We start from the raw sequence: 17,349 nt of genomic DNA, 5'->3' as shown, positions 1-17,349 counted from the left end.
AATATATGTTATTTTCAGTGAAGTTTAAAATATAAGCTCCTTATAAATTCGATAGTAATAATTTTGTTCTGAACATATCTCTATTTAATGATTAAATATAAAGTAACGAAAACTTTGAGAACCACAGACCATATTCAATGTAAAAACGTATGTGATTATAACGTTGTGATTTTTTGTATTATTTTATTGAAATTAACCAATAATTATTGTTACAGTAACGTTATGTAATCTATTTATAATATTACTATTCATACGAAATAGTATAAACAAAAATTTAAATAATAATGCCTAAGAAGGATCAAAATTAAAAAAAAAATACGATTGACCAATCACAAGCTACTTCGAATATCCTTATTCGAATTTTAAATGATATATTTTTTATCTATGATTGTTATAAAATAATAATGGTCAAAACATAAAGCGTCATCATAATAACAGCGGGTATGGAAACAGCAAATTTGATTACGTTTGTTAGAAATATATTTAATTATTGACGTATTAACAATGATATTCTAATAAACAGATATGTTATATCCATCTAAACAACAGAAAAATGTGTGCCGCGCCGGGGACCGTTTATTTTAGTTTATTTTTACATTTCGTTAAAAGTAAAAAGGATAGCTTGATAAAAACAATAAATAAAAAGGATAACTAGATGTTTATGTATTACTACGTAATTATGATGTATTGTAACGTATTACTACGTAAAACAACTAAAGGCAAACGTCCCAATTAGGACGTTTCCTAGTCTTCACTTTTTGCGCGTTAATAACATATCTGTTTATATTACTACAACATCATTGCGTATTAACAAATTAATTACTTCATACTTTTGTATTCGCTGTAGTCGGTCCACTATAATGTATCACGCATTCCGCCTACTTCAGTATCTAAGGTTTCGATGTCGTAAAGGATTTGATTTGAAATTAACTTCTCGAAATGTGATACGTGATGTTTATACATGATTATTTACATCCTGAACGGCGCCACAGGACCAAATATTTAAATATAATAAATAGTAGTTTAGTTTTGTACTTTGCGTACTAATAAAAGTGATTATAATGTTGTTGTTTTATTTACAATAATCCCCGATACCATCTTAGTTTTTTTTTTTTCTTTTCATGTAACTAAGTAAATTAAAGTAGGTTAAAGAGGGCTCTGATATGAGAGAGCTGTCCATTGATGGATATACATAAATGCCAATAGGAGGCCCTGGGCATATTAAGATAATGAGGCCCCTTTAACTTTGATAGAACATCATTTTGTTAGAATAGAAAAAGAAAGATACATAAACAAGGTTCTAGGTTTATTTTTATTAACAATCACATTTGTATTATACTTATTTATTTGATTTGAGGGGGCCCCTTTCTGTCGTGGGGCCCTAGGCACTTACCCAAAGTTCCCAATGGTAAATATAGCTCTGCTTTCAAAGTTTATTTCGTTTAAAATGTTTAGTTGTTGGTCGATTTAGTTTGGGCAATGGATTGAGCACATATAAGCTACCGGAAAATATAATCAAATGATCATTTAACAGGTATATTATGACTAAATCAATAAATCTCATTATTAATTAAAATATCATTTTCGGGGGTTCCCGGGTGCCAATACAGGACTGGTAAAACAATAATTGTGAATACACCATTGTTAACCTGGTTTATTTGAAAAGCAAAACTATACGAGATTCTTCACGCTGTATATCACGGCATTCCAAAGCGGTGGAAGAGTGAAAATATTGACGATTCAAATATTTTATTGTTATTGTGAAGTTTCCTTGAATAAAAAGCATCTGCTTTGATTTGTATCAAAAATGATAAAGATAATGTGGGAAATTTGCGATTCTTCGCATACGTAGTGCGCGGGAAATCTTGAAAATAACGTCGATGCAATGTGCATCAATGGCTGTCAAAATCAAATCGAATAGCGTACCACCTACCATGAAATGTAATGGCTAACATTTCCTTACTGAGATATTTTCGAAAATAAAACGACACACTGGCTAGTTACATAATTTTATTTTCCATATAAACATTTTGACAATTGAGTTGGCAGTGAGTTTATCTATAATATTTATAATCTGCACGCTCCTATAATGGCGTATATTTATAATACTTTACAAATAAATCTTATATTAGCTTAAATTTCTCTATTTTCATATTATCTACATAATATTGAAATTAAAAATTCAAATCGTACTCAAAATGCAACACTTAATTTGATGTTAACGAGAAATTTTACAATACTTTAATTTACAAATTACTTCGATAATTTTTACAAATTTTACAATAATTACCTTTTATACAACAGTTGCATTTATAATACGAATATTTGAATTCGAATAATCAATTTCCTATTTCAATACATAATATTTAAGTCGCATTTAAAATATTAATCAAATACAGCCTCACTATTACATATGGCTTAGCGGATTATTAGTTAAATGTGTTTACTTCCTAACGTCAAATCAGTGTTGCCAAAGAGACTGAAAAATGTAAATTAGTATTAACTAAAAATCCGCTAAATGTTTAATAATAAGGCCGATTTATCATAATATTATCATTTTACAATTGATTTTATAATAAATTTTAGCTGTGCTTTTGTGCTATTAAATATTATGTATATGTACAATGTATATGATATTGATACAGATTCTTATTTATAAATTCAACAACACTCATTCGACAGGACGAAAAAACTCACAAATAAATAGTTTTTATTAAGTTACATTACTAACATGCGAGCCAAATCTATCAACTTAATTGTCAAGCAATTTGACGCGACTAATTATGCTAATATTTGCATCTGTTTTTGGTATTGCAGACAAAAAAGAACCTTCAAAACTAAATTATTAAATACATAAAAAATGGCCACGACAAGATGGCGGATTGACGTTTGACAGTATATTTTATAGTTCCATTAATGAATATGTAACGATTACTATAGTTTGTTCGCGTTAAGAATGCAGTGAGTTGTCATTTTACTCCGCCCCCTGACCAATCAAATCTTTTATAACAGCAGGGTGAAGGTGTATGCATATTTGTGTTAAAATTCCAACAAATTATATTTGTTTTAAAGACTAAGTATAATGAATTTAAAAAATACACATTAAAATAAAAAAATCAAATCGGGGTGTTAAATCAACAAAATTCTTAACACTATAATTATACAATCGTTTGCGAATCTTGCCATCGCGATGTAGAAATTTACATATTTTGACATAACGTCATCTAGTAGCTATAGGTTACATTAATTATTACGTGTAAAGCTTGAATAAATTAAATATAAATATATAAATAAAAAAAAATTAAATTATAAAAATAAAAATATCAGTTAATAATTAATTAAATGTGAACTTGACTTTGTAATTTGAAATGATTTGATTGGTCAAAGGGTGCGGATTCAGGCCGGTAAACAATGACAACTCACTGCATTCTTAACGCGAACAGACTATAATAATATCTTAATAATTTGAAGCGGCATTTAAATTAAATACCAGTTTGGTTGCAAAATTCAATATTATAATAATGTGCGAAAGAGATAGCTATATATTCAACCCTGTCGAATAAGCTTAATGAATTTACAGAATAGAACAGTACCATTGTTATTAAAATTTTACTAATTTAAGGACATCTAGGCGTTCTAATTGGACTAACTATAAATCGTATAAAATCTATGGTTATTATGATAAGTTTAGAAGTTTTCACTTTCTAGTTATATCTATAATTTTATCTAAAATCACGAAACAAACATCTCAGGATGGGACGATCATCAATCAAAGTTTAACATACACTGCAGTTATGACAGGAGCTAAGTGCACTAAATTGGAATATCATTTTGGGCTTTGCCTGCATACGAACTAAGACAACAAAAATGTAGTTACAGATATACTCGATAACAAAATAATGCATTTGTACGGTTAACAAAAAAAATAGCTGCCCTTACTTTCCTTTTTGAACAATTAAACCTTATCGTATAATAAATAATAATAATATACATATCACAACGGTTTACAATAATTTAATACACAATTTATTTATTATGACTGATAATTAAAATTTAACTAAAAAATTACAAGTCAATTAAATCAGGAATTTTCGAATTGCCAGCGACAATATGACATAGAATGTCCTAGTGACATCAGAATGTGAACCAAACATAGTTATTTGTGACAGAAACGCAAATAGGATGTTGGCACTGTAAGAACTTTTTGCCAATCCTTAAAATGCCGATACACCAACAACACAGGACTTAAGGTAATTAAACTAAAGAAAGCTTTAAGGAATAACTTATTGATAGGAACAAAATGAGTATTTTTCTTTAAAATATACGTTGTGATTACAATAGCAAGTATCAAACATTTTTTTCAAAATAAACAAACAAGATAATCTTGTGTAAGTATACACAAGATTACCAAGGAATAAAGAGATAATAAATTTGTGATATTTTAATTAAAAAACGCAACAGAAATTACACGTATGGAGACATCTTAGTTTTAGGAACCTAAGCTATTTACTACAGGCACTGTTTTAAGACCTAGACCAAGCTAACTCGGTTACAACATTTGACTATTTCATTTATGAAATCTTAAATTTAAAAGTGTATATTTTAGATTTACTGAGATCACTAAACTAAAAAAAATACTAAATTTAACTAATAAATGCTATGTACAGTTATTACTTACAACATAGCGTCAGTTACGTAAAGCTGAATCATCGTAAAATAATTACTTTTGTGTTGTAAACAAATTTTGGTGACAAAAGTTGACAAAACTGTGCATTTGTGCTTGACTTTGTGAAGAATAATAAACAGTTGTAATTGTAACCTGAATTGGATCAGCGTGGTGGAATATGCTCCTAGCCTTCACAAAAGGGGGGAGGAGACCTTAGCCCAGCAATATTTACAAGCTGTACATGTTGTATATTAAAACATGCTAACATTGTCAGTAATTTGAGTGAAAATTCAAAATAAGAGAGCGTAATATAAAAAAAATCTATCTGGATTGCAAAAAGATCATTAAAATGGAATAAGTTACTTAATTAAAGAAAACTTAGCTGACTAGTTCTGTGTCGCATTAATCTGGAATGCTCGTCAAACGTTTCATACTTAGTCGTAGCACCAAAATAAAAAAAATAGGAAAAAAGGGAAACAAAGAAGGAATGTAGAATGATCCATTTCAATCGAATTTGTACATTTTCCGAAACTTGGGCATATTGTCATCCCAAGTTTCAGAAATTTGAATTTAATGGAATAAGTGCCAAAAAGCAACGAACACTGGTAGATGGCACTTCAAATGTGACTATTTGTAATTGTTATTGGACATTGGCACTTTTACTTATGTAAGAATAAGATTGTCCTGAACCATAGTCAACTAGGTATTTTATCTAGAACTATGTTGTATAGAGGAGTCATCGTCCGCAAAACTGGCTCTATTTCGCCTCTCACATCTTTTCTGGTGCTGTCTTATGAACGCGCTCAGTCTGTTCAGTAAGAACTGCTTATCGTGACCTTCCAAAACCAGCTGGTTTTTGAGGACTTCAACCATATGCCGATTAGCTGCGGCCACAGCCCAGTAATAATACAAAAAGAATAACAGTATAGCGAATGCTGGGACAGCGAACGTCGACGTACCGATCAGGAAAACGAATTCCCTGATCAAATACGGGAACCCCTCGAAGGTTTCCACGACAAACGACCAAACTGTCTCGTAACCTCTAAACGGGCCGCAATTCCAAGACGGCGATATTTCAGCCACCGAATACGCAACCGGCAAGATCGATATCACGAATCCTAACAGCAGAACCGACATAAACAGCGACTTTGACTTTGACGCCTTGTACACAATCGGGGACGGCGTACAATTCGTCAAGCAAGCGAATTTTTTAATATAGAATATCAGAAAGCAGAATATCGTACCGATGATCGGTAGAAAGGGACAGAAAAATGCGCCCATCCAAACTATAGTCTGGACATAGACTATGTCTAAGACATGTTTTGGGAGATAAAAATCCTGAGTGCCGATCATCTTTAGGCACCTGCTGTTACTGTGCCTGGCTATGAATGACCTCGGCAGATTGATGAAAAACGTCATCACGAACTGCAGAGCGAAATCCGTCAAAAGCAGCTTATAAAGCTGCTGCCCGACATACGTCTCCCAGCACTCCTGTCTGAACTCCTCATCGAAAGCCGCACACCTTACTCGATCAGGATCTGAGATCTGTATGTATATTTGACTGAGTAAAACAGCCAGCGACGATAACCGCAACAAAACGGTCCTCAGTAGAGTAATTATAATCGCATTCGCCGGCGTATACGTTTCGAATTTTATCAGATAACCGAATATTTCCGGTATGAATATATTCAACACCCCTATCGCTATGAATGGAAGGAATTCGAGCAAGGTGTTACGAAACCGCCAGATCGAATATGAATTGTCCCTGTATGGACTTAAGGTCGATTTTTCCGTAATATTTTCGAAATCGCTCTCCATCGATGGATACTGTTCCTCATTCAACCTGTCCATCGCTTGGTTGAAAACTACGTATATAAGAATCCCAGAGCCGACGAGTATTATGAAAACTAGTAAGTTAATGAGTATCCTCTTTAAATGCATGAGTATTTGGCTCTCTCTCGTCCGCGACTGTTTCTCCTCTTTGTACCTCTCCTCTTCCAAGCATCCTTTGACCTCGTTGTACAACGCTTTGTGTTTAATTTTAGCGGACTTATCATTATGGATACAAAAATCCCATCCCCCGAACACAAGGTTACAGTACATGTAGAACTGCCCTTCGTTTTCCACTAACCTCTCCTTGAAACCCTTGGCTGCCGTTTTGACGATGGCGATCAGGGAGAAAAGCGTCCATGATATTGGTATAAGGATATACGCTAAGGGCATGTTGTAGAACATTTCAGCGTCCCATAGATTTTTAACAAAGTAAGAGTAAACCTGGTCACTATATACACCGTAGAACAGGATAGTTCGCTCCATCCATCCCGTACCCTGGATTAAGTCTAGTATTACGTTGTTATCAGTCAGATTCCGTTGAAAATAGGCCTGGGAACAGCATATTGTCGAATTTTCGACGAATTCGTCGCAATCGTGTTCGACTTCGACGAGTAACACATTCGGCAAAATGAGGAACGTTATAACGAATATCGATATCGCCAAGTTGAGGAATAACAGCCATCTCAGGAACAGGAAATAAGAGACGACGCCCGTTCCGAACTTCCCCTCGATTTCCCGCAAGGCAGCCTGCCACAGTTCTAATTTGCCGACAATTTCCGCGAAACGTATACGAAATCGATGCAAGACTTTCCGCTGCCTCCATTGCAATTGTTCCAAGCCCTGTAGACGAAGTTTTGTCGCATTCTGGAAACAAAATTTAACAAATAATTATATATGTATTTTTTTACAGGTTAGGGATGCCTGAGTATATTTTTAACCGACTGCAAAAGAAGGAGGAAGTTTACGATTGTATTTTTTTCGAACCGATTTTTACATTTTTTTATTTTCGGAACGGAATATTATACGTTTAACATCTGATTATTATTTTTAACCTGATTACCAGAAGCGTAGGTTCACACACACACAGATATAAGTTTAAATACATACCAATCTAACACCAAATCTTTATTAAATAAGAAGCATCACACTTATTTACCTGTAATCTTGATTTGATTTCGAGTTTCTGGTTCATGGGCACCGGCATCGCTTTAATCTGCATTATTTCTTCCCATGTGCGTTCCTCATTTGACAGATTTTCTAGAATATACATATCATCATTAATATCTTACTAGGTGGTATGGCAATATACTAACCGCCTGTACCAATCAACATTTAGTATTATTGTGTCCTGTTTTAAGGGTTAAGTCAGTGTAACTACAGGCACAAGGGACATAACATCTTAGTTCCCGAGGTTGGTGGCGCATTGGCGTTGTAAGGAATGGTTCATATATCTTACAGCGTCATTGTCTATGGGTGATGGTGACCACTTACCATCAGGTGGCTCGTATGCTCGTCCGCCAACCTATACCATAAAAAAAACACCTAGAGTAGGTTACTTGCTACTACTTTATGAAAGTCCGCCCGATTCTACCGAAGGTGCAACAGTGCTCACTATTATTGTTTCGGCTTGAAGTCTATTCTTAGTTATATATAGTAGGCTAGGGCTAGTAGGTAAGGCTATTCAATTTTTGCCGCCCCTACTTTTTTTGCAATATTTATGATTTGTGTTCTCGTCGTCGTCGTCCTCATTACATCGGTTTTTCCCCGTTATTAGTATTATTGTAAACTAGGTGATATTTCTGTCAGTTACTAGATTATTTTTCCAATCCGCTATGTAGTGAAGAGTATACGGATTACGGAACATATAGATTTATTTCTTGGTACAACCATTTAGCAATAAATAGTTCACGAGCCAATTACAAATGGTCACCTCACACCGTTTAAGTGCGATACAAGGTCGTTGAACTTTAACTGTAAGTTATTAATTGATGATAACACAATTAATGACTGAGGTGGGCGCTCGGGCAATGAGTAATAGCATCTTACGGAATCTCTGATAGGTACGAATACTCGCTTATATTATTTACCGTTACTTTTTCCATAATACAACGCGATTTATATACTGTCAGCATTTTTGCCACCATTCCACGTCGGCAAGATATATATAGACACAATGAGAGCTGAGATGGCCCAGTGGTTATAACGCGTGCATCTTAATCGATGATTTCGGGTTCAAACCCAGGCAAGCACCGCTACATATATATGTGCTTAATTTGTCTTTATAATTCATCTCGTGCTCAGCGGTGAAGGAAAACATCGCGAGGAACCTGCATGTGACAAATTTCATCGAAATTGTGTCACATGCATTCCACCAACCCTCATTGGAACAGCGTAGTGGAATGTTGCAAACCCTTTCCTTAAAGATTAGGCCTTAGCCCAGCAGTGGGTCATTTACAGGCTGTTACTAGTTTGACGAATGTAATGGCATACATTGGCTTTTCTGATTGATATCAAAAAGGCATACAAGAATATTTACCGTACTGTTTTGTTGGATAATTATTGGTATGCAAAGAGCTCTATAAGGTTTAAACAGCTTGTAAATGTTCTTTTTTCGGAAAAAAGCCACTTTTCCCATCCAGGAGAAGTTATAAAAATTCTAAAGCCGGTTGGTGAAGATAAAACTGGCGGAATTTTCACCTAACTTGCAATTCATAATGTTTTCGTTCACCATCGACAATGATGATGATGATGACACAAATTGTAAACAATTATATGATGAAAACTCAAATTTAATGAACCCACAATCTCCGTTAAATATCCACGTATTCTAACCATTGGACTCGACCTGTAATACAGGTCGATATACTTTAAAATAATTATAAATAATCTATTAAATTTTAAAATAATAATGCTGTTTGTAGTTATAACTTCTTTGTCGTACATTTATGTATACGGAGATTAAAAAACAGTTTCTGCTAACGGTACAACGGTGTCTACGATGACATTGTTAGCGCATTGCTAACGGTATATCTCCATTTTTTGCTTATGGTAGTTTGAACAGCCAGAATGTTAGTGTGGAATTCGCATATCATTTTAGCAGTTATGTATCGTAAAAATAATTTTGGCGAGATATTTTTACAAATAACACGTTATAACATACTAACATTTCTAAAGTATATTTATTTGATTTATATATTTAGGGATAAAATACTCGCGTCTCATTGGTCGGTGAACACATAAGCGACACTAATCCGACTTGTATGATTAACCAAAGGAATGATTTAGTCAATCAAGGTCACACGTATTAACCAATTTGCGCACGCTTACTTTCGTGTGCGTGTACTTACTGTAAGCTCGTATAGAAGCGCCGTGTATTACTAGCCTTAACTATAGCAAAATCAAAGGAATGATTTAGTCAATCAAGGTCACGCGTATTAACCAATGAGCGCACACTTGCTTTCGTGTGCGTGTACTTACTGTAAATAGCCTAGCCTTATTTATAGCAAGGTGTGGTATAGCTCACCCGATAAGTCCGGCAGCATGGAGAGATGTATGTCGCGGCTCTGCGTTGTGCGCGCGAAGGTCGATTGTCTGCGTTCGTTCTGCGACCGCGCGCGTTTCGACGTCGTCGCTAAAAGTTATACCAATATGTTTTGAATGACGCGATACTGTTAGAACTAGCGTGCACTGGTGACTGTTTCGTCACTCTTGTCAAATCCGTGAATATGTACAGATGCAGATACAAGTGTTACCCAATTGTCACGTCGTAACGTGCGTGCACCTCCATACATATTCATGGACTCGACATGAGTGACGTAACAGTCACCGTGACAAAAGTTACCAGTGCGCGCTAGTTCTTAGAGATATTGTACCAATATACTTTCAGTATACATGAGTTATATAACAATTGTTAAAATAGCTTAAACTATACGTACATATACATAATTTGTATTTTGTTTAAATTCCCTATTTTAAAGATATTTTATTTGAAACAGTCTGGACGCGATCATCTGATTCAATCAACTAAGTCATTACTTTTGACATTTATTTAGAGCAGTGATTCCCAAAGTGGTCCAAACGGACCCCCAGGGGTCCTCGAGAGACATGATGGGGGTCTACCTAGGCGTGAATAAAAAATGGGGTCTATTAGATGTTAATGACGGTCCACGAAATTTTATTATATATATTTATATAATTATATAATATTAAGGTAATATAAATAAATATATAATTATATTTATATTACCTTAATAAAATTATTATTATTATTCTTGTAATTATATTCCTTTAATACGTAAAGTGTTAGAAAATGTACTATTTTTCGTTTTTATTTTACCTATCGGAATATAGGGACGTAACTTAGAAGCGACACAATTTTTATTTTAGCCGACTTAAAAAATGTGGTAAAAATGTAGCAACACCGAAACCAATAAAATTTTGAAAGTGATCTACGAGAAAAGTAAGTTTGGGAACTACTGGTTTAGAGCACCAACCCATTTTACCGATACTTTGAAATTTTACAATTGCATATTTTTGGATGTTTTCTGGGATCCCGGTAAAAAAACATTACTTACAGTCGGGGTAAGAAAGGGTTGGTCACCTTAAGATCTATTTTCGTGTGCTCAGTGTGAGCGATAATCTGCTTTACCGAACGAGAATAACATATTGCGTCGCAATGATTCGATGTTTTGATTCAAAAGGTACTAAGAGTTTAAGACACGATAAAGGTTTTTGAAAACTGACGAAGGTTTTCTTACTATGACTCTGTACACATTTAAAATAAGCAATATACCTCCTTGAGGTTTTTCATCGGTCATTTTCAGATCCGGGTATTTTCACTCGGAACCGGTTATAATGTAAATGTGACCGAAAAATGCTTCTTGAATAAAGGAATTTGATTTGTGAGTAGACAGTATTATAATTGCAAGTTCTAAAATGATACATGGATCAATATTTATGATAATTTAGATAAGGCTGCGTTTTGACGTTGTGTTATCATTGCACAACCAAACAATGTTGAATACAAACAATGTATTGTCATTATTATAATTTAAACAAATTAACATGTATTATAAATAATTTAGAATTTCTTAGAAGATAAACAATTCCAACAAATGGTCAGTAAAACAAAAAATGATAATGTCGCAAGTATCAAAATTGCTAATTTTAGTTCAATCAAAGTTGTGTGAAACTGGTTTAAACCAGTATTATTTGGCGCTTACGCCACTATAGAAATTAAAATATTAGGAGACGACTTTACTGTATGTGTTAATGTGTAATTATAGTGTTAACTGTGACGCAGACGTCAGCGTCTTCCGGCCCAATTATGAACGCACAATTAAATGTTTTAAACACAAGTTAGAGTAAAAAAAAATGTAACGTACTTTTCTACATTTATCTATCTATATTAATATTATAAATGAGAAAGTAACTCTGTATGTTGCTGTCTGTATGTTGCTATTTCACGACCAAACCACTGAACCGAATTTCGTGAAATTTGGTATTAGCAAACTTGAAGTATAAGAAACGATATAGGCTTATTTTTAGATTTTTGAACATCCTAAAACGGGAGAAAAGTTGCGGGCGACTACTAGCATTACATATTATTATAAATGCTATAGTTAATCTGCCTGGTACTCTTTTACGATCAAACTACACTACTCACTAAACCGAATTAGTTGAAATTTACTATGAAGCAAGATTAAACTCCTATGAAGGAAACAGTCTATTTTTATGCCTTACACCTGTTAATCAAACACAAAATCACGAACGAAATCGTGGACGACTACAGTATACTAGATATTTATTTATATGTCGTAATTTTCTTCGGTGTCCATGTTATATAATGTATACTCACTATTCCTGGCCTGTTTCGAAGGCAGGAGAGTTGCCAATTTAGCTGCATCAGCCCTCTGCAAATTCTCGAACAGTTCCTGTTCACCCCCGGGGTAGAGTTCTTGGTAGAACTCACCCCCTGCTTCCTCCCAGCCCTCATGACGCTTCGAGCGTTTGTTCTTACCGCCAGACATGTTTTATGTCATTTTTATCTGTAATTAATAATATATGCTGTTAATATTTTTTGACATACAACATGACAAATGAATAACATTAGACTGGACTGGAGCATGAATAAAATCTATCATATTCAATATGTATTTGCGTAAATTGACGTTTTTAACGTCGACAAAGTGGTTTTCAGAACTTTGGAAGCAAATTTAAAATGTATATAAAGTGGAACATTATTGTATTATAAATAAAAGAATATTAATCAAGAACTGTTAGTAACACATAGCTGAGCCGTTACCAGTTTCGATTTAACATCTATTTGTTAATATAAATACAATTTTCAGATTTTTAAATTAGTAATTATTCTGCTTTTGCACTAAGGCTTCTTTATATCAATGGAATGGTTCGGAAATTATTCCTAATCCAATACGTGTTGGTTAATATAGGTAACATGTGGGATTCCTCACGATGTCTTCACTTCTCAAGCACGAGATCAAATATAAACACAAATAACGCACATTAAATTTCACTGCTCGTTGCCATTATTGCCTAACATACTCGTATTCACCAATTCCACAATCACATAATTCAGTTGCGTCATATTTTTCAAAAATGTTTTTATTATTTTTTAATTTACCTGAACATTAAATATTTTGTAATTGACATAAAATATACCTTGCAATATTAAAAAAAAAAAACAGTTTTTCTTCAGTAGTCCTTAACGAATATGAGCATCGCACGATATGACGTTACAAATGGGACATTATACATTTCATTGTATATCATTTTCTATGAATCGATTTACTCTATTATCGCTTATCAATGTTATGATAATCTTTTTATATGTCAGGGTTGTCAATTTATTCTTGACTGGCTGGCTCTTCCCTCAATCACCCTTCAAATCGGAACAGAAAAATATTGAGTACTGCTGTGTGGCAGTAGAATATTTAATGAGTGGCTGGCACCTACCACGTCGAGTGTACAGACCCTACCACCAAGTAAATGTCAATTATTCAATCTTAAAATATTTCTCGTGATAACGATTATCATTTATATAAAGAATATATTTATTACATTGCACAACAACCTGCGTGTCGCGCGTGGGCATTTGACAATGGTCTAGTCTGAATCAAAAAATCAAAATCAAAATAAATTTTATTCAAGTGGGCTTTTACAAGCACTTTTGAATCGTCAATTAACAATTAAGTGAAGCTACCACCGGTTCGGAAAATAGATTCTACCGAGAAGAACCGGCAATGAAACACAATAGTTACTCTTTTTCAACATTTAAAAAATCCAAAGTCATATTAGTTAATATAATTATTTAAATTAATATATCCTGCGTGGAAGTCAACAGGTAGGTGAGACTGAGTAAGGTATTTCAAATGGTCTCTTAAAACCTGATGCTTTCCTCCAGACTGATTTCGGCAAGGGCGGCGATTTTCATGGGAACATAGTGCGCAAACATGTGCCCAAGCGTAGGTGGTTCCTAATCCGAAACAAGGATAATTCGACCATACCGGAAAGAGTTCAATCGGCACAAGACTACGGGGACACCATTTTTCAGACTATGGGCTGCTAATGATGATTTTTTGGGCAGAAAAACTTAATAACTTTTTATGGGTCCTCTTTAAGACCTTAAATATCAAAGGGGCATAATTTTGAACAACTGAGTTTGGAACCATTTACATCGATCGGGTTGGTTGAAGCCGTTATATCGTGTGTATAAATAAATACACACATGTACACGCCGAGAATGCACATGTAAACAAAACGACACGTTTGTACATCCTTAACCATTTATTATAATTACGTTATCAATAAAATAGAGAAAATATGTTTTTGATTTAAATGATAAAGTTTGATATAATTACTGATTATTATTCATATCTCACATTTTTTGTTTTTGTTTAATATTGATATCGAAATTCAGAGAAATTAAAAATAAATAAGGAATAATATGTAATCCAAAGTTTCAGCAGCAGACAACAACTTTATGTTCATGAGTATAATACATCCTTTTATATGAAGATATACAACATCAAACAACATTGTTGTATAGCAATATTTAATAATTATCATTAAAACTTCAAGTTTCACTGGCAGAACACATTGCACCTCGACCAGCATAAAACAGAACGAAAAAAAAGTACTGATAACCTAAAACCATAAATACGGAATTCCCCACTGTAAAATATTTTATTCATAAAATGTTATCACATGAAATGATAGCATGATAATGTCTATTTACTACAAGGCCAATAATAATTAATCTATATAATAAATTTTATTAGCGGAATACAACTTAATAAGACCTAAATGGGACATAATAAACGGGCAATGACCTCTTGTTTTTTTTATTACTTCATTCATAAGCAAAGATACAACAAAATAATGCCTAAATATAATAAATTATATTAAACAATGAATTTATATGCCGTGACGTAAATATTTTTTATACACAAACAAATAAACTAAGTAAAACAGTTAAGTACCTTTGTGTCCTCTGCTTTATTATCGGTATTTAGGCTGAGTTGCCTAATAATAAAGAGAAATTGGTAATAAGTGGACAATAAAAAAATATATTTAAAACATTGTAAAAAAGTGAGTCTCTAAACGTCCAACGGTCCATAGATGGAGTAAAACCTCTTTCAGACGAGAAGGTTTAACAACTAGATGAATAAGGAAATAATAGAAAATGCTTAATATTGCAGTGAATCATAGATATAGAGATGTCAAATATATAACACATGTCTGTATATGAATGAAGCTTGATTGTAAGTAATTACTTTGTTAATTACTTGTAGTATTTTTTCAATGTTTATTTTATTTTTCGATAGGTTAGGACATTCCTATTTATAAATACTACAGGAGTAGAGACAACTTCCATAGACATCAAATCATTCCCCAGTTTATGCAGATAATTTTATATTCTGCAGTTGAACATTTGCAGACTGATACTTTTAAAAATTTTGAAAAGTCCAAATACAATTCATCAACACTGCTAAACAACGATTCTTAGATTGTTGTGTTTCGCTTTGAAAGGTAAGTGACACAACGTCACATGGTCTGTGGCACGTTCTTGTTGTTATACCTAACAACAAGAATGTGCCACAGACCATGTTAGTTAGTTAGTATTTTTACGGCACCTTCATTAATGGGTAACGATAACCACTTAAAATAACATAAAAAATAATAGTGGAAAGACGATTGGTCAATTTTTACAAACTATTTATTTTTACTATATATTTGTTATATAAAATCACTACATACTATTTCTCGTTAAGGACAACATATATTGAATTCCAATCAAATAATATAAGTTAACAGACCTTAGATATATATATTTCATGCAATTTACTAGTAACTCTCCTACATTTACTTGGTGGTAGGGCTTTGTACAAGCCCGCCCGGGTAGGTATCACCGACTCATCAGTTATTCTACCGCCAAATATCAGTACTCAGTATTGTTGTGTTCCGGTTTGAAGGGTGAGTGAGCCAGTGTAACTACAGGCACAGGAGACATAACATCTTAGTTCCCAAGGTTGGTGGCACATTGACGATGTAAAGAATAGTTAATATTTCTTACAGCAACATTGTCTATGGGTGATGGTGACCACTTACCATCAGGTGGCCCATATGCTCGATCGCGAACCAATACCATAAAAAAAAAAATTGTACAACACATCAACTGAACTACTAATATCTACTTTAATTTATGTCCACTAACAGCATTGCCAACAATCAAAATGGCTTTTTGTGAAAATCCATAGTAAGTATGATAGCTCACATCCAATAATATTACCTTAATTTGATGTCAACTGATGTTGATTTGGCTTTACTACTCTTGTGGTTAAAATAGACTATAAGAACTAGTAATACACAAGGGCCAAATTATTCTGACCCAACATCAAATATTTCTTAACACAGAATTTTAAAGAAAAAAAAATTAACACACTTGAAATTATACTCACAAAGATGATAATTTGTAAATTTTTAGTCCATTATAGAATCAATTCTATATTAATTATACTATTATCATTTCCATTCATAACGAAATTAAAAAGCTATTCAAAACATCATAATCAAAAGCTAATTAAAACAATTGTTTGATAATGAAGAGAAAAAGAGCTATTTTAATATGTTATTTCAGTTTTTAGTTATTAAAAATGAAAAATTATCATAAGTAGACTCAGATCTATTAATTACAAAACGTTTAATTTATTTTTTCAATCCTGTTTTTAATAAATTCGAGGTGTCATCGAAATGTGGACGATGATCAGACGCTCATTTGTTTTTTCTTGATTTCCACGAAATTGATGAATCACAACTGTTTCAATTAAAGCTCATATAAAACCTTTATTATTACATCCTTTACCTAACTATTGTCTAAATTTAGTTCCTTGCCGTAGAGGAAAGCCTTTCTAATATGACTATTGGACTATTTTTAGATTATTACTTACGTTTTTTATTACGAGTGCTGGTTAAAATGTCTTGTATAGATCACGACAACTATTCAACCATAACAATAGCACGAGCCTTGAATTTTTCAAGTGTTTTATTTATTATTAAAACAAAAGATGGTTAAGAAATGGTGTATAGAAAACATTGGTGTTGTTTTTTTTAATATTTATTTACATAGCTGAAGTCAATGTTACTCACCTCAATATAGCGTTGTAAATATCCAGTATTAATATTACGTCACATTAGAATCCTCTTATTATTTGCACACATTATTTTTTTGTATAAAATCACAGTTTTCACACCATGACTTTTGATGAACGAGCATTCAGACCAAAATAGTGGTCAAGGAGTGGTGCTATAAGTTCAGAAATCGAGCTAAT

General features: G+C 33.1%; 1 protein-coding gene across 2 annotated transcripts; it reads right to left on the bottom strand.

Moving 5' to 3' along the window:
• Window positions 1-4,415: 4,415 nt before the first annotated feature.
• Window positions 4,416-17,338, bottom strand: LOC124540756 (transmembrane channel-like protein 7). 2 transcript variants are annotated; one of them, XM_047118462.1, is made up of 5 exons: window positions 17,168-17,338; window positions 12,357-12,546; window positions 10,023-10,130; window positions 7,656-7,756; window positions 4,416-7,363 (listed from the first exon to the last, which is right to left on the bottom strand). In XM_047118462.1, the coding sequence occupies exons 2-5, from the start codon at window positions 12,526-12,528 to the stop codon at window positions 5,375-5,377; spliced, it is 2,370 nt and encodes a 789-aa protein (XP_046974418.1). In that variant the 5' UTR covers window positions 12,529-12,546; window positions 17,168-17,338; the 3' UTR covers window positions 4,416-5,374. The 2 variants fall into 2 exon arrangements, with proteins under 2 accessions (XP_046974418.1, XP_046974419.1); XM_047118463.1 differs by lacking the exon at window positions 17,168-17,338 and adding an exon at window positions 13,024-13,120.
• Window positions 17,339-17,349: the final 11 nt, after the last annotated feature.

This window comes from Vanessa cardui, chromosome 26 (assembly GCF_905220365.1).
Source record: "Vanessa cardui chromosome 26, ilVanCard2.1, whole genome shotgun sequence".
Taxonomy (NCBI): Eukaryota; Metazoa; Arthropoda; class Insecta; order Lepidoptera; family Nymphalidae; genus Vanessa; species Vanessa cardui.
This window is presented reverse-complemented; position numbering and strand designations above follow the sequence as displayed.